The sequence below is a fragment of the Arachis stenosperma genome, chromosome 4 (assembly GCF_014773155.1).
Source record: "Arachis stenosperma cultivar V10309 chromosome 4, arast.V10309.gnm1.PFL2, whole genome shotgun sequence".
NCBI classification, from domain to species: Eukaryota; Viridiplantae; Streptophyta; class Magnoliopsida; order Fabales; family Fabaceae; genus Arachis; species Arachis stenosperma.
This window is the reverse complement of record NC_080380.1, coordinates 4,855,982-4,877,049: the sequence shown is the minus strand read 5'-3', so window position 1 is coordinate 4,877,049 and position 21,068 is coordinate 4,855,982. Positions and strand designations below refer to the sequence as shown.

At 32.8% G+C, this 21,068-nt stretch overlaps 3 protein-coding genes across 4 annotated transcripts; 2 read left to right on the top strand and 1 right to left on the bottom strand.

Annotated features, from left to right (window-relative positions):
• The first annotated feature begins 3,510 nt into the window (after positions 1-3,510).
• Positions 3,511-4,630, top strand: LOC130973910 (uncharacterized). Its single transcript, XM_057898601.1, has one exon. The coding sequence runs from the start codon at positions 3,722-3,724 to the stop codon at positions 4,259-4,261; it is 540 nt and encodes a 179-aa protein (XP_057754584.1). The 5' UTR covers positions 3,511-3,721; the 3' UTR covers positions 4,262-4,630.
• Positions 4,631-5,284: 654 nt separating this feature from the next.
• LOC130973909 (mediator of RNA polymerase II transcription subunit 33A-like) lies at positions 5,285-11,633 on the bottom strand. 2 transcript variants are annotated; one of them, XM_057898599.1, is made up of 12 exons: positions 11,304-11,633; positions 10,939-11,049; positions 10,383-10,730; positions 9,903-10,222; positions 9,723-9,814; positions 9,041-9,407; positions 8,686-8,896; positions 8,137-8,251; positions 7,878-8,039; positions 7,115-7,763; positions 6,829-7,035; positions 5,285-6,541 (listed from the first exon to the last, which is right to left on the bottom strand). In XM_057898599.1, the coding sequence occupies exons 1-12, from the start codon at positions 11,597-11,599 to the stop codon at positions 5,424-5,426; spliced, it is 3,996 nt and encodes a 1,331-aa protein (XP_057754582.1). In that variant the 5' UTR covers positions 11,600-11,633; the 3' UTR covers positions 5,285-5,423. The 2 variants fall into 2 exon arrangements, with proteins under 2 accessions (XP_057754582.1, XP_057754583.1); XM_057898600.1 differs by lacking the exon at positions 11,304-11,633 and having other exon boundaries at positions 10,383-10,621; positions 10,939-11,033.
• Positions 11,634-18,771: 7,138 nt separating this feature from the next.
• Positions 18,772-20,947, top strand: LOC130976216 (endo-1,3;1,4-beta-D-glucanase-like). Its single transcript, XM_057901011.1, has 7 exons — positions 18,772-18,971; positions 19,154-19,175; positions 19,672-19,795; positions 19,895-19,985; positions 20,103-20,192; positions 20,285-20,385; positions 20,635-20,947. Exons 1-7 carry the CDS (start codon positions 18,824-18,826, stop codon positions 20,773-20,775), a joined length of 717 nt encoding a protein of 238 aa, XP_057756994.1. The 5' UTR covers positions 18,772-18,823; the 3' UTR covers positions 20,776-20,947.
• Positions 20,948-21,068: the final 121 nt, after the last annotated feature.

The following is a 21,068-nucleotide window of genomic DNA, read 5'->3' as shown; positions in this document are numbered from 1 at the left end:
AGTATAAAAAATATTTATTTTATAACTCAATAACTTATTGTACACATTATACAAATAATTTATTGTCTTCTTAACGAAATCCTTATATCGCGTATTATTTAACTATAGTTATATTTTTTTATTATTTTATTTTCCAAGCAGCCACAATAATTTGTCACATAATCAATATCACTTAAATATAAAATACATATATAAAAAGCGACGTATAAGTAGCGTTATTTTACTAGACCATAACATTCAGATTTCAGAGGAGAAAGAATTTTACACCAGCTATTGTGGGTTGTCACTCATGTTGCCACGATATCTAAGTGGTATCTAATAATATTTCTTTATTCATCTGTATTATTCAAATAAATTAAAGGAACCTAATCATATTATTTGAAATCTATATATTAGCACGACTCATGTTTATCTTTTTTTTTTCTTCCTTTTAACTTCAAAACTTGAAGTTTAACGACATTTTTATAACTGCGAAACTATATTTGATTTCATGATATGGTCTAAAACCTTTTTTTTATTTTAAACTCAGGCGATCTCATGTTATGTCTAAGATAACAAAAAAAATATGCTGTAAAATATTATATTGGCCATTCCAAACCATAAATATCGAGATTTTTTATTTAAAAATTAAATACAATAATTATAAAAATGTGTAAAATATAAAGTATTTATTTTTATCTATAATTGCTCATATTTCGAATACAATGAAACAAATCACGTTATACAAACATTCTGAATACATTGTACCTTAAATATGAACAATGAAAAAACGTGCACAAATCGAATACACTACTATATTTGGATTAAAGTTATAATAGATTTTTTACCATTGTTTCCGGGATACATCCATAACCAATTTGATGGCACTGTATTCGAGATACGATCTTAAATAAACAGGAATTTTTGCACCTTAGATATATAACAAAAAAACATATATATAAATAACTCTTTCTTCACATCAAATTTCACTTATTTTTATTTATTTTTTCTTTTTTTTTCTCCAAAAAAAGGCTAGTAATCAATTTTTTTATACAGTAATTTATCTCAATGAAATCATTAAAAATAGTAATGAGAGAGTAATATTTGAGTGCAAAATTAGGGATAAAAAGACCAAGTCAGATTTTACTATTAATAAATTTGACCTGTTATGTAGTTAATTAGTCTGGGCCTAATCTACAATCTGTTATAGACTTTTTTTAAAGTACTAAGTTTAGTCTATTATTTAATTTAGCCTGTAACCTGTTAAACTTGTAAAAAAATTATTATGTAAAAAGTTTATTTTTTAATAAAAATATTTAAAATATACAAAAATATTTATAATAAAATATAATAAATTTAAAATATCTAATAATTATAATATTAATAAAAAATAATTTATATATTTAATTATATTTTAATAGGCTAGGCAGGCCTGATAGGTCAATAAAATTAATTAGCGAACGTGAACCTGACCTATTAACATATTAAGGCTTTTACAAAGGCCTAACTCTATACCTATTTTATAACATGGCAGATCAGGCCAGGCCAAATACAGGCCAGACTACAGGCTCCTGATCTATTTCCATTCCTAAGTACAATTCAGCTATAATGTTGCACACTTTCCGTGTTGATTCTCTAAATGCGCTTAAGAATGTCATCTTGAGTAACATGGGAGAAATTGGTTCGAAGGAGGTTGTCCGAGTAGCATATAGATTCCTATTATCGTTGTCTAGTGGAGATTTTACTAATAGGATATTTTACTAATAAGCACGTTAGTATAATGTTTGATGTGTATGGTAGACTAATCCCATAACATGTAATGGAGTTATATGCAGAAATTTGTGATGTGTTTGGTGGGTTTAGGCCATCTTTTTTTATACCCATGAAGTATCGGTCCCGGCGAGACCAATTCACTTCGCCGATTCGCAGGATACTAGTGATATAGAGTTGAGCGAGTTTGATTCAAATTGTGCTGTGGACTAGGGTTCGTCCACCAATAGTGAATCATCTGGGAAATATGTACCAGATATGGTGATGTGTTTGATTTTTTCTTCCTCTCTCGTTGTTTGTATCACAGTTATCAAAAGTTTCAAGCCATTATCATACTCTTCATTTATATGAGATACAACTAGATGACCATTTCTATCTTGGCGACAGTGAAATTTACAACACGGATGGAAGGGTAAAATTTTGAGTGAGACACAAATTTAGGAGTAGAGATACTATTTTGTTGGCAGTGAAAAATTATAGCATTCGAAGGAACGCCGAGCACAGGATTTTGGAGTCGGATAGACCAAAATACTACTGTCGATGCAAGTACTCCTCCACTGGGTGTCCATGGAGTCTTCATGCTGTGTAGCATACCAAACTTTGGTCATATCTTGATAGCACCCGGGATGTGATTTGCGTGGTTCTTTCACATCTAGAGTACAGTATACCCGAATGCTTGTGTTGCATGATTTATTCCACCGTATTTGAGATCTAAATAATTATAGATAAAAATAAATACTCTACATTTTACACATTTCCGTAATTATTATATTTAATTAATTTAAATAAAAAATTTTATAAATATCATTTTTATATTAAAATAAATAAAAAATATTTATATAATTCATTTTTTAGATTTGTAATTTATTGCACATCACAATATTATAAAATATGATGACCAATGAGATGACAACATCAAAAAAATAAATCAATTTTTTTATTGAAAAACAATTTAGATTAATAAAAATACAAATAAAATTTTAATTACAAAAGTAATCAAAATATATATATATATATATATATATATATATATAAAAGATAGGAAGACTCAAATTCGCAACCTTTTAAATGAATATGAAAAAATTATACCATTTGAATTATAATTTATTGGCATGTATTTATGTATATTTATGCATATTGTATATATTTAAATAAATTAATTACTAATTAACTATTGAAAATAATCAAATTTAATATAATGAAATAGTTAAATATTTTTATAACAGTATAATTTTAATATACATACATCTTGATTGATTTATTTTGAAGGTTGAAACAGTAAGGCTGCGTTTGTTTCCAAGCACAGGACAAGACACTGAGAACAGGACAGGACAAGACATTGATAGACAGAGACACAAAATTTTGTGTTTTTGTATTCTGTTTGGCAATAAACTAGAACAAATTATGAAAATTCAATTTATTCTTATTTTTTTCTATCCAAAAAATTTGAGATGAAAAATATAATAATAAAAAATATAATTATGAAAAATTAACAAAAATAATGAAAGAAAAAATAAAAAATAAGTTGTGTCCCTTGTTAGTGTCTCTGTGTCCTTCATGTCAGGATGAACACAAAATACACTAATTCAGTGTCTCTGAATACATTATCTCTGTCCAGGTCTCTTCTGCCAAACACTATCTCAGTGTCTTGTCTCTGTAAACAAACGCAGCCTAACTGCGCTTAAAAAAAGAGAGTATCGAAAACCGGACACACCGGAAGTACTGCTCGCGTTTTTGGGGTGACAATTCAAGGTAACTGTCAACCTGATAGCGATTTCACGCTTTGGGGAATTCGAACACATTGAAATCGGAGCCCCTACAGAGAAAAGGAAATGCAAAACGGTACTAAGATCCGACCCGAATTCAGATCCAGTCACAAACCCTGATGAACGAAAACGCAAGAACAACACAACGCAATCCCTAGCTCGAACCCTCGTTCCGTTTCCCTCCTTTACTCCACATCGTCGCACTCATGACCGTCGTCACGCGGAAGCGACGCCGCGGCACGACGACGAGGCTTCAAGATCCCTCTCCTTCTCCCCTGGCGGTGGCGCTGCCGGAGGATCTGATGATCGAGATCCTGTCTAGGGCTCCGGTGAGCGATCCGCTTCAGCTGAGGTGCGTGTGCAAGTGGTGGAAGTCGCTCGTCTCCGATCCGCAGTTTGTGAAGAACCACCTGTCACGGTCGATCGCGGAGATCAACGATCTCGCGTCGAAGGCGTTGGAGGACATGATCGCGTTCGAGCTCCAGCTGAATCATGCGCCTCCCCCTCCGGAGCCGGATCCGGAAGAGGAGGATGGTGCGGCGGCGGAGGAGGAGGCGGAGGAAGACGCGGCGGAGGAAGAAGTTCGTGCGATGAGGAAGGAGCTTGATAACATGTTAACGTTGGTTAGGTCCTTGAAACAAAGCTTGGAAACCATAAAAGTGGATGTGCAAGAAATCATGAGTCGAATGAGATGCCTCCAAAGCTTTCTCCAGATTTATCTCAAAACAGCAACGCAATCTCAATGATCTCTCAATCTTCTCCTGTAATTGATTTTTCTAACTGTTCCTTTTTCTTTATTTTCTTTTTTATTTTCATCTGGTTTTAGTGTCCTACTTTGATATATCTTGATGTTTGAGTAGAAGTTTGTTGAATGTTGAAAGCTAGGGACTTAATTTGATATCATATCATCTGATTGTAACTAAAGAGGGGGCTAAGGCGCAAGGCATAAGGTGATTGTGATTTGATTTTGTGGACAAAGACACATTAGTGGTAGTAGTAGTTGTTGTAGTAGCTGCAGTAGTAGTTCTTTCATGTGTTGTTGCTAGTTGCAGGAGCAACAACGAAACCAACCATCCTGGGAATTGTAAATATAGTAATGAATTTCATTTTTCTTAGCTCTTTCTTTTCATTTCTGACCCGTTTTGGATTTTTTGGCCTTCGTTCATGAAGTAAGGAAAACAATTTTGAAATCAAATGACAAACGAGAATTACTTGGAAACCAGTTTTATGTGCCCAAATGCGAGCGTAGAACTTGCTGGGATCTGGAATGGGCATGACTCCGGTGTGCCACAATGATCTTTATAGTTTATATCAACACCGAAATCAAACTTCTATATGATACACTGGGACTGTTTTCTATTTATAATATTTGAAAATTATATTAAAACAAAATAAATAAATAATTATGGATATTGTTGGAGACTTGGTGCACATATTTGTTATAGAATAAGCCTCACTTAAAGCCTGGAAACGATGAAGACTAGTTTGATCGACTCAAGTACAAGCTTAGCTATCAATTTGATCACCAATATGGTTAATTTTACTCTAGTATGGACGAATATAAGTCATGTCAGAGAACTAAAAAGACAAGTGTGTGCAAAAAGTCTGTGAAATGCACTTAAGATGAGCATTATGTTATAACTGATTCGTCTGATGCATACAATTTTGATGAAGACTAGTTTGATTGGCTCGAGTACAATCTTTGGAGTTTGGACACGATTGATGCATACAGTTGGAGGTTAAAATAAAAGTTTACCCGGACTATAAGATGAGCAAATTGAGCATAAAAATTTCCAATTGATAACTAATCAAACAAAACTGTTAATACAGAGCTGCACAACTTTATAAACATGAAACTAATGTACAAATACCCTAAGATGATGCCCTCACGATGGAGAAAAAGGTTTCTCACATTCCACTTTCAATTATGAGTTCAGCTGCAGCCCCCATTGTCCCTACACCCCCAGCACCCAACAAAGACAGAGCAAGCTCTTCCTCATTCAACTGCCTCAACCCATTGCTCAGTCTCTTCAACACACTTACATCAACTTCCAGCACCCAGTTTGGAGTGCAACCAACCATCAAGCTCACGAAGCCTGACACATAGGCACGCCAAGTAGCCGAATCGCAGCCAAGCGATATCTTACCATCAAGTGCACTGGCCAGAAACTCCATGTGAACTCCCAAGACTTTCTGACGTCGCTTCGAAGCAGATGATGACGAATCAACACCCCATGCAAAGGCTCCACATAGAACTGCAAAGTATGCAAGTGCATATCCACCAAGCATTGAAACCATTCCATCGGAGTTCTCTTGTTGGTTTGTTCTGTGAACTGATATAAACCATGAAGGCAGAGTTTCCTTTATTAGTAGTTGAACCAGCATCAACCCTCCTGATAGCCATACAAATGAAGCACCAAGCGCAGCCGCAAGCTTCACCCGAGACATTGATGCAGCGAGCGATACCTTTCCATATTTCATGCCATCTTTGGTTGCTTTCAGCTTTTCCAACCGCCCCCTCCGCTGCGTACCACATGCAATGTCTCTCACTGAGTGCATCAAGATTGAAACAATTTCTTCTGTCAAGAAAACCATATCTCTGATTGACCGATATGCGCGTAGATATAGGATTCCAGGAGCAACAGGACACATCCCTCCACAGAAATGTGACTTATATCCATGGCCAAGGAGGGCGCCAACGCCGCCACTGCATGAGATAGGAGAGTTGCTCATGCCAAGGGTAGCTGTGAAGCAGCTTTTAAGAAGTTGGACTATGGCATCATTGTTGTGGAGTAAGACGGTTCTAGAAGCCGAGAAGATAAGGAAGTCGGTCCAACGTTTTGCCTTTTGTGTCCACAAGGAAGCCACAATTGGCATGCAAGGCCATGGACAACCTGCAGCAAGACACTCCAATGTTTGGCCGGCCAAATTAAGAAAGCGCTCCGATGTTCTGTCGACTTTGTAGGTAATGGTAAGGCTTGTGAAGGCAGCCAAGGGCAATGGAAGGGTGGCAGGAGAGCTGTCCCCTGAGGAAATGATGAGAATTGGTCACAAACTCATTGCTAAATTACATTTAATATTAGTGTTGGAAAAGAAATGGCATGCAATTTGATGTTAATCTCAGTTTAAGTTTAAGCAATGTACTAAAGATGAGTATGATGAACATAGATTATAATTAATATATACTGGATAAAGATGCAGTCTGGAAACTGTAAAACATATAACATGTAATATAAACTATTTCTCTTGAAAAAATCCATCATAAGTCAGGGTTTTCAAAAAGGCGTTCAGAATATAGGGCCATGAACAAAACCTGAAGCAAGGCTAGGCACATCAACACCGGTAGCAGCCAAAATTTTCTTGATCTGCTCCTCAACATTCAGTAGATTCGCAGCAGGGCTTGGCCAATCAGTTCCATTCATAAATGCAGGTTTCCAAACACCACGAGTTACTTCAGCAGAGAAGTAACTTATTATGGTAGCCAGAGATGCAGGAAGAAAATCAGCCAAATCTTTAAGCCCTGAGGTTAACAAGAACATTATGTTATGACACTGAATTAAAGTGTTAGTTAAGATTATGTGATCTAATAACTAACATACCTGTTGCCAACTCACGCGGAGATAACCGTCCATGATCACATGCTGTGAGAGCAGCATCAACTACAAAGGGAATGGCTTCCAGAATATCCCAAGCAGGCAACTTTGGCCAGGTATCTTCACTTCCAGGCCCAGAAGAGCTACTGCTTCCAGATGTAATAGAATTTTGGTTTCCTCTGTTAATCTTTCTAAACATCATGTTGAGAAGCCCCTCAACTATCTGATGAAAAGGGGTCCCATGAACAAGACCAGACAATGTTGCAGCAATGCATGCTTGATGCTGCCTATACCAGACTTTCAATTTTGGAAACGAGTCGACAAATACAGATTTAGGCGATGATAAACTCGCTATCTCTGAGAGCCTCCTCCTGTTTCTATTCTTGTGGACATTGCCAGCTGACATTAGATGGTTGTTTCGAACTAAGAGTAGGTATTCAGGAGTTAGTTGAGAACCAACGGTGGGAACATCTCCAATTCCATATTCGATAGGAGGATGATTGAATCTCCAAAGCTTCAAGAGAAGAATAAATGCATTTGAAAACACAGCATGGGCAGATATTTCTTCCCCAGATGTTAGTCTCCATGAGATATTAGGCACACATGACCCAAAAACTTCACAGATAGGCATCAACGAACATGCAAGCTGTGGAACCTGATGAAAGAATTGACATATGCGAAGACTGAGTGTTTCATAATACAACACTTTCAACTATGTATTTTGAACAGCATAATCATAATATCATTTCCTGTATGTATTTAAACTTACCATGCCATGAAGTGAAAATATTTGAACGCAATCAACAGATGCAATTCCAACAAAGAGTACATTGAGTATTGGAGCATATTCAATCAGATGGCTGTTTCCTTCAACATTCTCTTCCGGAACTGGTGGAGATAGTAACCTGAGAATGAAATGAACAGTGTGCTCCTGCAACAAATAGAGATCCAAATGTAATTAAGGAGCATATGCTTTACACAGAAAATAATAAGGTTCTAAAGATGCTTTACTGTGTAACAGAATTTACCTGTATATTGTATCCCCGAATCAGGGATGCCCCACAAAGAATGGCAGCAGCAGATATCCTTTCATCTTCTGATCCCCCGATCGCAATTTCAAATATTTTCTCCAGTTCTGCTAAGCTTCCATCAAATCCAGGAGCGTAAATTCAGTTGCTTTTACCTTTTGGTAATTTACACAAAAAAGAGCATCTGACATACCTGGCTTCAGGAAAGAAAAAGAAAAACTGAAGACCAGGCCATGGAATTTTAAAAAGGGAATTTAAAGGCCACCAACTCATAGCCACCCTTAGTATATTACAATTTTAGTTCAACATGGATTCGTTTTGTACTAAGGAATTCAGCATGTCAAATTCATCCATACGGTGATTGATGGATTAGACATGAGATTGAAATAAGAAAATCCTCAATTAAATTTTTTGATAATAGTCACCAAAGGCTTACACAGTCAGGAGTGCATTACATACTATGCTATAATAAATTTTCTGAGATGTGCACCAAAAGAGGTATATTACTATATTCACCAATTCACTGGGCTAAAAATACATAGAACATACCTTGTAGCAGGACTTGAAACCAGAGCATTAATCATCATTGAAGTAAGTGGTGCTCCCTTCATAAATGATGACCAGCCAGGTACTTGAGCTGGGATACACTGAGGTATTTGATTGATACATCCATTCACATAACCAGGCCATAAATAGGCAGATGTGTCGAGTAGATTTCGGGCAATACAAGCCTCAACTATCAAATGACGCATGTTTCCAGCTGAAAAAGAAGAACAAGGAATTCTTGTTAAAATGTATGCCATAACTAATGCATTTTGTGAAATTACAAGAAGTTACTCCAGTTGCTAAATAACTGAAGAACCATGCTCAATTTCTGATTTTCATTGAAAGTAAGACCACTTACCACAGTCATTTGGCATCTCTGTCATGCTGAGGCAGTCAAAATATTCACTCCCTATTGTGATGCCAGAAACAAACAGCATTGCTTTTGCAGCAGCTTGATTTGCAGCGGAAACAACAGATTTAGGCGGTGTGAGCAAGCTCTGATAGTCACCTAATACTTGGAGACTTGAGACTAAATCATTCCGACACTTTCCTGGAATCTTTTTATCTTTCCAGTGATCTGTAGGTTCACTATCTGTTTCATCAACTGGTGTCCCTTCCACCTCCTCCTCCTCAATGAGATCAGCAACAACAAGAGGTATGATACACAGGAGCATGCATAATCGAGTATCAAGATGAGGCATTGGGCCCTCAATAGGATCTCTTTCCTGTTGAAAAAAAAAAAAATTGAGAATTACACTAGAGATCCATACCACTTGGGCGATTTTCTTAACTACAAAGATATAGTAATTGTATGTCCTTTTTATTATAGCTGAATCTATTGGTCAATTGCTAATAGCTAAAGCAATCCTAGATAAATGAATAAACATGTGTTGGGCAAGTAATGTTAGCATTAATAAAAGTTATGATCTATTCCTGAAATATAAGGCCAAGAATCTGATAACGAAATTCAGAAGTAATAGATGTACAAGTTGTTTTGAAAAGCACATGAAAACACATTAGTAGCAGAGAAAGTGTTCTACCCTCTGAACAAGACGAAGAGTTGCTAACCAAAGGCCTAGAAAGGTATCATGCCATGAGGTACCGTTTACTGCTCGGAGTGTCTTTATCAAACCTGCAAAACACATGATTTTCCATTTCATAGGTATCTAAAATTGAAGTTAAATAATAATAATATTTTGTCAGATTCAAGTAGTTCTTACCCCCAATTACTTCAATTGCACTTGTTGCACTAACTTGATAGCCATCCATAGCATCTTCTAGCACCAGATCAAGAGGAATCCAAAGAGCAGAATGACTTGCACCATGACAGAGTGAAGCTGAAGAAGAAAGATATTCGAAATTCATAACTGCATGAAACTTTTGTTGTGAACTTGTTCTGCATTCTCGAGGCAAGAAAATACGAGTATCTGAAGTCAGTTGTAGAAGTGCCTCAGGAATTAAAGTTCTTGATTTTCTCAAACTTAATGAATTTGATGCCAGCAGCTGCAGCCTCTGAACAAAAGTTAACCAATGTGCAGGCCTAATAAAAAGGAAGAAAAGATTAAGAATCACACAAAACACACACACAGAGTAAGAGGAAATTTCGGAATGGATAAATAATTTGAGTCCACTTGATGTGCTATAAGTTAAATTAGACTGCAAGATGGAGAATAAAGAGAATATAATATAGAAATACTTACAAATTTTGGCTAGCCAAGTAAAGAATCTTCGAAGAAACTTTATCCTGCAAAAACTGACCAATCATCTCAACAGCCATAAGAGTATTCACAGTTTGCAACTTCTCATAATGTTCATTCCTTTTGTCATTATAACTATCATGCTCATCCAGTTCCATATCTTGATATACCGTGGCCCATCTAGACTTCTTTTCAGGAGTAAGTTCCAGCAACCCTTCATCATCCAACGATGCATCAAGCAACTGCCAGACAATCGAAAAAACAAATTCAACCACCAGAATGCCAGGCTCACTTTGTGATATGCCAAATATCTGGGAAAGATGAAGAACATCATCTACAGATTTCATGACCCTGTCCATACCATGAGCAGAAGAATCAACAAAGAAACGAATGGCTTAACTGGACATTACCAACCCATTATTATTAATAGTTCATATCTAATCTTTATAAGGAATGGCCAAAAGCCCAAAAAAAGTAAAGAAATCTCATTGGCATGTATACATTGGCCATACTAGCTAATTTTCTGAAAGAGATAAATGTTATATAGACTGAAGCTTACTTTTGATAATCAGGCCTCTTTATCTGAGATTTAAGTTCAAAAGCATGTCTTCGGAGGAGTTCCAAGTATAGTCTATATGCTGCAGGTTGGACATGTCTACAAGGAAGAACCCTGCAAAAAGAATAAAGAAATCAACACCACAAATGAAAACACTAATTTCCTTTTATCAAATAAAATTACTGAGAAAGCTAGTAAGAAACTGGAAGCTCATAATTACAAATTCTACAAGCTCACCATTTGAATCAACATTCGCATGCACAGAAAATGAAAACATAGAGGTATACGTTGCAATGGGAGAATGTTTAAAAAGTCAAAGTCAACGAGAATACGGCAAGTTTTGAAAAGAAGGAAGAAGAGTTATTGACCTGAGAGAAAGGAGAGCGAGGAGAAGCATGGGAGGAACGATCTTAAGAGTCAAGGCTTTATCTAGAAACTTCCATAGAATGGGGACATTGTTGTCCCAGCAAATGTACGAAACGAGAAGCTCCGCCAGCTCCACCGACGGGAGTGCCTCTCCGGCGGAGTTCAAGTTCGAGTACATCTGAATCGCCCAAACCAGAGGGTCACTTCCTTTCTCCTGCGCCGCCTTCGTCAGCTCAACCACCCCGTTCCACGTAGGGCTGCTGCTGCACCTTCCTCCTCCGCCGCCGGAAACCTCCATGCTTCGCAGTTAGCAGCTTACCGCAGTTCAAGTGAAAAGCACAACGGTTGGAGGCTGTGGCGTTTTGTCGTTTTTTTAAAGTCAAAACGGCCAGGGGTAAAACGGGGATTTTTAGCGCGGGTATCTTGTATAAATATTTTATATATATATATTTTTTTTACTTAAGATAAGAAGACTCGAACTAACAATCTCTTAAACGAGAATAAAAAGACTCTACTATTTGAAGTTACATAAATATATATTAAAAATAAAATAAATTAGATATATATTTATATATAAATATATTAGCGAATGATTTTTATTATTATTTTTATATCTAAATAACATTTTTACACAAACTTTATTCCTTCTTATGAGGTCAGATTGTCAGACAGTTAACTAAATAAATAAATAAGACCACCTCAACAACTTTCTTAAATAATTTTTTAATTTATTGAAATTTTACTTTATGACTTCTCATTTTTTTATTCTCTTTCAAAAAATTTATTTCCTTCATAACGTATCAATTTTTATTTACATATTACTTAATAGTTATTCATTTGTCGTTTTTATTATATCTTCTCTTTTTTAATTATTTTAAAGTGATAAATTAATAACAAAATACTCGTTTTCCATGTTATAGATAAAAAATATATATAAAGAGAAAAACTCTTAATTGTATTACTTAGATTAGATGCTGTTTTTGGATTTTGCTTGTTAATTATTATCCGAGTGAGATGATGGTAGTTGTTGAATGAAATGTCCACTGAACAGTGAACAGGTTGGCAATTTCTATTTTTGAGTTTAGTGTGTTAGCGTGGGCATTCCCTTGGCACAATTGTATGGGCAACTTCTGAGAATACATGTAACATGCTAATGACATTCCCTAGTGCTAAAGTATGCAACTTTTCGAAATTCAGATAACAAAGGTTTGGTGAATATATGGTTAGTTATATATGATCATACTTTATTTGGGTCCACCTATATACATGGAGTACTATTTATCCATATTTGGATATGAATATATGATATAAGATGAAGGCTCACGTAAAGTTGTTTTTTAAAATTGATAATTAAAAATTATTAAATAATAATTTAATTAAATTTATTAAATTATTAAATAATTTTTAAATATTAATTTTATATAAAAATAACTGCATACGAATTTATACGATGATTTATACTTCAACCTAAATAAAATTCACACAATAGTAAATACATTAGTGTGTGTATTGACCTAAACTATTATAAAATTATGTTCATCAAATATAAGATGGAAAATATATGATTTATCGTGTAATTTTAGCTCAAATGACATAGTCTCTTTATACGTGCTCACTTAAAGATTGTGAATTTGAATCTTTTTATTTAAAAAAAAAAAAAAAAAAACAGGCAAGTTGGTTGGAACTTCCATTGAAGATTGAATTTTTTTTAATATATTTATATTTATCTAAAGTTGAAGTCTTCCATGATGGGGGTCTCCAAACTAAAGTGGTTAGGTTAGGTAGAGATGATGACTTGGTAGAAATATTATCCCCACCAGCCAAGTAGGTCCAAAACATCATTTTGTTTCATTTTCTTTTTCCTATCCCCACTTTTCCGTTAAGATAAATAAAGAAATTAAAATAAGTTCTTATATAGTGTTCTTATATTTTAATATTATCTAAATGTTTTTCTTTTAATTTTATATTGAACTTTGATTTATTTTTAATCAATAATAATATAAGAAAGCAATTGTGCATCGTTAGTGACCAACCTCAATCATTTACTAGTGGAAAAAAGAACTCTCTTAGTCTCTTATATATATATATCCCGCTTTTTATTTTGTGTGTTGCAGTTCAGGTGATGTTTTTTAATAATGTAAAAATTTTGTGCATTTTGTTTTAATATGAATACCATAAATTTGAGGATCGGATTTGTGGTATATTTTTTTTTTAATTTATAAATTTAAGGATTAGATTTGTATTTTAATGTTAAAAATACAAATCGATCTCTCTTATTTGCTTTATATGAAAAAATAATTGTATTTTTATCTATAAATTTGAGACTCTATTTTTTTTTTCACAAATTAAATCCAAAGTTTTGTATCCTAAACAAATATGAGCTTTTGATTTGAAAATTTTAATTTAAAAAAAATTATCTCTATATCTATAAGAAATACACTATTTATTCATAATTCGATATAACGTTTTTTAATTTGAATATGGAAGAAAATGAGGTGTTAGACTCGTGTATGAGAAGAAGATGTGCTTCACCTCATTGTAGGATTAGAGAAACCAAACTCAGACCCTACGAGTTGTGTTCCTGAAAACAGATGGTCCGAGTTGCATTTTGCTCAACAAATTTAATTAGAACAAGCAAAAACGGAGAGTCCGAATTGCGTGTTTCAGATTTCAAATTCTACCAGCTGCAAATCGAACCATACGATTTATGAAGCAAAATTTCATTTCTATATTACTCGCATGGTCCGAGTTGTTCTACCTTTAACTCAAAAAAATCTATCCTACATTTTTATCTTATACGCCATAACTCCACATTTGGAAATATCACACTCAAACCTTTCATATAACGAATCCCGAGTCTCTATAACTAAAAAAATTAACCTATATATCCATCATCTTATTTTTTCCAAATTATATTGACTTGAGAGAGTTACATTTGGTAGGTAGAATAGTGGCTTGATCAGTTAGAAGCTAAATTAGCCTTTTGGAAAACTATGTAGGGGCAAAAGACTTTGTGATTCAGCACCTATATATCCAAACAAATAAAAAATAATTATCGAAAAGTATTTTGGTTAAATAGATTAAAAATATGTTCTTTTAATCTTATAAAGAAAGAAAATTATATATTATAAATAAAGAGAAAAAAATATCATTTCAATATTCCACATAAAACATTTTTTTTCAAGAATATTTAATTTGTCTCGTTAAAAAAATAATTCGGCTAGAAAATTTAGCATACGTTAATGGAAAATAATGTTATTTTGATATGTAATATTTAATGTTATTATATCATTTAACCAAAAAATGTACGTGTTGATAAATTTATCAAATGATATTAGAATATATTTTTAGATAATAAATAATAAATGTTATTTTTGTATTAAATTATTAGCTATATTTTAATAAAAATGTAGAGAATTAAGACATATTAAAATTTTCAAGAAATTAAGATTTAAGATTTATTCTGATATTTATAAAATATCAACTATCGACTATATCCCACCAAGAAAATATTCTTGATCAAGAAAAAGAAAACTTTTCTTAACTACTACTCTAGAGTTTAATGGTAAAAAAAATTTAAGTCACAAAAATCTTTTAATATTTGGTGGAAACTCAGGTACAGTCGACTTCACGTGAAGTTGATATCTGAGAACAACGGTTAGATGATTTAACTGATATGACTAAATTTTCATCTAACGATTTTTAGATATTAACTTCACGTGCAATCGACTTCACCTGAGTTTTCACTTTGATATTTATTCATCAAATTATGTTTTGAAATTTAGTTATTACTTTCACGTGCTTTTACGTAATGGATTTGAGTAAATAGTAATTGAAAATTAAAAGTGAGACCAGACAAATATACTTGTTTGAGAATTAATTAAAAATTAAATACTAAACATAAAAGAGAGTGCTTCAACATGTACCATGGTTAACCTATGGTTTTCAATTCTGGTAAATAATCAATGAATCATAACCTCATATATAAATAAATCTATTAAGATATAAGTTTGGGGACATAAGTCATTTCCATCCTTAACAAACTTATACCATATGAACATTACACAGCTGTGATGATCTTATTTGAAGGTGAAAAGGTTAATTAGGATTAAAGATAGACATAACGAGGAATCATGAATACAAAAAAAAGAACATATGGGCCAGCCATAATCTAATTATCTTAGCCTGAGTGATTCCTAGTTCAATGCTAATTAATTAACCTTATTATGAAGAAATAAAATAAATTTAAGAGAAAAAATTTTCTGTGCTCTCTAACTATTTATGAAAAGAACTTGACGTCTCCTAACCATTAAAAAATAACAACGCCGGTTCTTATTTATTCTTTCCATGGGATTGAAAGGTTTTTCCGGCGTCCCCTGATTATTAGACTCTTTCGGTTACTTTTTACCCAAAAATCGATAAGAGAGTCCTTTCGATCACACGAAGAGAATGGATAAAAATCGCGTTGTTATTTTTTAAGATAGCGTTTATTTTGAGGTATTGAGACAGAGATTGAGAGACTGAGATTTAGTATCATGTTTGTTAGTTCAAAGACTGGTACTAAAATTTCTGTCTCTGTCTCTAAAATTTCAGTATTTTAGTACCTCCAAAAAGTAGGGACACAGGGGACTGAAATTTTTAGAGATAGAGACCGAAACTTTAATAACATTTTATACCTAAAATACTTTCATTTCAATTAATTAATTTCAATTTTACCATTTGTGCAAATTAAATTAGAGTTTCATTATTGTTTCAATTCCTGTCTCATATTTTACACCAAACAGAATATTAAGATTTATTTCAATTCCTATCTCTTAGTTAATATCAGTCTTTCTGTCTTTATCTCTCCACCAAATGCTACCTAATAGTCAAGAAACGCCAGGCTCTTTTTATAAATAGTTAGAGATTGGAAAGGAATTTTACTCTAAATTTAAATATTAAAATTCAGTTTCTAATCTAAAAAATATTTTTTAAATGTGATTACTTTAATATATTTGACTAAATTATTTAATATAATACTTATTTACATTTAATTATCGTCTTCACATATAAAAATATTTTTTACGTAAATAACTAACTATTTTTTAGAGGACCATGCTTAATTATAATTAATTAGATCCAAACATACATTACTTTTGAAAGGATAGTGCCTTGCTACCAAACTAAGACGGCAAAGGCAAGCAAGAATAATTGCGGAAGAAGAAGAAGCCGCCGCCAATATATTTAAAATGTAAAACAAATAATCTTAGCCAATGGACACTATATATGATGAAATTTATGTAATTAAATAAGGGCGTATAGACATGGTAGTGTGTGACATTCAGAGTTTCATACTGACGATATTGTTTGATAGAAAGCTATTAATTAATAATACACATTATTTGGGAAACATTAAGCTATGAAGGATGATAGTTACGTTCATCGTTTTTTAAATATTGAGCACTTGATATATAATACTAGGTGAAAATTCAGGTATAATCGACTTTTTGTGAAGTTGATAGCTGAGAATTGTTAGATTAAAATTTAGTCAAATAAGTCAAATCATTTAACGACTTTCAGTTATTAACTGCACCTGAATTTTTACCATAATACTAACATAGTCAATTAAACACCAATGAGGTTTTGGTTTAACACAAAAAATCATTGAGAGGGTCATTGTTAAATTTAGGATTATGATCATGACCTGTTGTTAGGTGATATTTTTTCTGTTAAGCCACGTAACCAAGCCTCAAAGCATGGCTCTTGGTCAGGGGCGGAGCTAGGTACAAGCAAAGGGGGGCAATGACCCCTCCTAATTTTAATTTTTTACATGTAAATGATATGTAAATTTTAGTTTAGCCCCCTTTAAAATTTTATTTTAGTCTTATTTTATTGTGTAAATATTTTTTGCCCCCCTCCAATATTTTATCTAGCTCCGCTCCTGCTCTTGGTTCTGTCATCTAGCAACACATCGTCTTGCTTCAGTTTCTTGTTCGCCATTTATTTGTCACTTGGCAAGGATAAAATAACAGTCTTATTATTAATTTATTACCACTACTACTTGTCCATTTTAATGTTTTTTTATAAATTATATATATATATATATATATATTGTTAAATAATAAATGTGAGGAGTATAAAAATTAGTTTCACATTAAAAAAAATGAGATGTTTATAAAATAAAAAATTTATTAATTTAATATTTTAAAATTTTGAGTTAAATGTGGTATTTTTTTTATTATTTTACTTAATCTTTCTCCAAAATATCGATAATTTTTTTGTTTTTGTTGTTTAAATTTTTTTTTTTTATTGCTTCACTTTATTTTATTGAACTCTTTTATTAAAAAAAGTTTGAAGTAAATTTTAGCGTAAATCAAACCTCCATTTAAAAGGAGGTAAAATTTGGATTACATGATATTTATTTAAATAAACTAATAAACTACTTACTAGATTAGTCAAAATTGGTTAACTGGAGAAGTGATTATTAAAAGGGCATTAAGTATTAGTCTAGGTCTCTAGGACTAGGGGATCACTTTTCTTTTTTGGGTTTTGGGAATCGCTCTTTTTAGTTGCCCAATAGCTTCTTTATTACGTTTTTTTTATGGATATGGTTTCTTCCATGTTCACCTTATATTTTTGGGTATACGGGCCTTCGTTTAACTTTATTTTGGGCTTTGCTTTTAGTTCTCCATTGTGCATCCCAAAAACAAACCCGTTCGTTCACTGAAAAAAACACGCGTTCTAACTCCAATATAATTGGATTGTTTTAGTTAGAGATGTTCGCGGTGCCGTTTAGATCAGTTTTGAGTAAAAAATTCATTCAATCCAAACACTAATTTTATTTGCAGTGTAGTTTGAATTGGATGCTATTTTTAAAAAATTCTGATCCGATCCGATTCAATTTCAAACGGTTTGGATTATATTGGATTTGCGGTTTTATAAATTAAAACAATTAAATACATATAGCAAGTCTCAACATCAAATTTTAAATAATCAACAATGACATAACAAATTTCAACATATCTTAAAGAGCCAACAATAACATAACAATAGAAATAAAATTATAAGTTAGTTAAAATAAATTAATAAATAATATTTTGAATATAAAATATTTATTAAATAATAATAATACATGAATAATATAAAAATGTATAAAAAATTAAACATACTATGAATAATATTATAGTACATTTTGCGGTTTGAATTGAATTGGATCGGTTATGAAAATAAGTTCCAAAATTCGATCCGATCAAACGATTTGCAAAAAATAGAATCCAATTAAATCTGAATTAGTGCGGTTTTAATCGATTTTTTATTTGGATTGAATTGGATAAACAGTTTAATTTAGATCGGTTTGAATTTAACACCCTAGTTTTGGTCAACGTATAAATATTTTCTCTGTTGATAATCAATTTTTTTTAAATGTAAATAAACAACTATATTTACATTCTATTTTTGGTCAAATCTTTGACATTTTGATAGGATATTGACGTTGACTGTGTAATATAATAAACGTAAGATAACCGTTTCATGAGAAAAAGCCATGGCGGAATCCGTGTGTCTTGAGAATCCTAAAATCACAAGCCTGATCTCGAGAGTTGGAAGTTTGCAAGAACTGGGAGGGGTAAGATGCTACATCACTGGATCCGATCACTCTAAACGTGCTCTCATTTTTGTTTCCACTGTAATCGGTAATCCACAATCCCATCATCTTCAATTATTATGGATTTTCATGTTAATTTTGATTGATTGATTATATTGCTTACAATTTAAACTCATGATCATGTTTTATTACTGTTTGGTAATAGTTTTTGCTTCAAGATTAATTATCGTGGAGATTCTGATGCTTTTGTTCTTTCAATTATTTTTGCAGGGTTTGAGTTACCTAGTTTAAGGTGGGTGAAATCTTGTATACTGTTTCAGTATTTCACATTTCCTCATTTTGTTGTTTGGAAATTGTTCTGGATTAAGTGGCTAAACATAATCTCTAGAACATAATTGCAGATTGTGACTAATGATCTTATGAAAATAATATAAAGGAAATGGGTTGTAATAATAAAAGGAAATTATAGGAAGGAACTAGATTGGGGAATTCTAGCAGTAAAAGCTTACAAGTTCTTTTAAAAGTTCAATCGATTACAAGGAGTATTTGGGAATGATTAATATAATAATATCAGGTAGTAAAATGTACATACACTTTGAGTCTGTGAATTTAGAAATGTATCTCCTTGCTGAACTTGTTCAACTAAATAGACTAGTTTGTAGTATTCTCCTTTAATTTTCAGCTTGAGTATTGGTGGAAAATGATAATCTTATTAGTCAAGTGTGCTTTGAGTCTTGGTTTTATAATTCTATATACTGATTTAGATTTGATATTTTCTCATTGCAAAGGGAACTAGCAGACAAGGTAGCAGCAGCTGGATTCTTGGTTGTAGTTCCTGATCTTCTGTATGGTGACTACTTTAGTTATGATCCTCAATTTGATAGAGAAGGATGGTTGGAGAAACATGGAGAGGTTAGTTGTAACTTTTGGCATTAGAACATGTTTATTATGTAAAGCAAAATCCAAAAGTTGAATTTTCTGACCATGCTTTTGACATGTTTGTACTTTTAGGCTAAGGGATGTGAAGACACCAAACCTATTATTGCTGCTCTAAAGAGCAGAGGTGTTACCGCCATAGGTGCTGCCGGTTTCTGCTGGGGCGGTAAGTCATCTAACTTACCAGAAAGCATTAAGATCTCTTATCTCTTTCGAAGAAATTTTTGAAAGTAACCATTATATAGATCGCATTGAATAATTGAATGTTTCAATTTTGTTCCAGGGGGTGTGGTTACAAGATTAGCAGGTTCTGGTAACATTCAAGCTGCAGTTGCATTGCATCCAGCTCGAATTACACATGATGATATTAATGGTAGACTATTGTTTCTGTCATTCCAATTCATAGAAGGAAAAGATATACCATGGTGATCATTCTAAATTATAACTATGCTTTCTTTTTCTCAGAGGTAAAGGTCCCTATTGCTTTATTAGGGGCAGAAGTTGACCAATTTTTACCACCAGAACAGTTGAAGCAACTTGGAGAGAAGCTGGCTTCAAAACCAGAGGTGATAACTGATCTTTCAGCCAAAAATGTGATTTTCTAACAAAATAAGCTATATAACAAAATCCCCTAGATGTTCAAACATTTATTGTTAAGAACTTCACTCAACAAAAAGCTTCAAAGGACAATGAAGCATTTTGTTTGCTTAGTAGATTACCATTTTCTCACTTTTTACATGGATATTCTGGCTACAATATTGATTAGCAGAAGTATGGATGACCAAAAGTTATTCATTGTTTATAATTTTTTATAGTTTGAGAGCTATGTGAAGATATACCCGGGAGTTGCTCATGGATGGACTCTGAAATACAATGTTGAAGATGAATCAGCAGTAAGGAGTGCTGAAGAGGCTCATCAAGAAATGTTGGATTGGTTTACTAAGTATATCAACTGAAGTTTTATTGTAACCCGTGGTAGATAAATATAACTATAAATCTTTGTTATTACTTACCAGTAATGTTGTTAGAAACCCTTTATAGTTTCATGAGTTCCATTCTTATTTGCTTATATTCCATCAAGTGGGATGTATTCGATTTGATAGATGGAAATCAAGATTTGATTGAAAATTCTTGTACTAGTGATTTCTAAATTGTTATAGGAACTCAATTAAAAGTTTTGTAAGGATCTTTAGCTAAATTAAAACTATATACACACAAAAAAAACCTAAATTTAGCCTTTATAAACTAG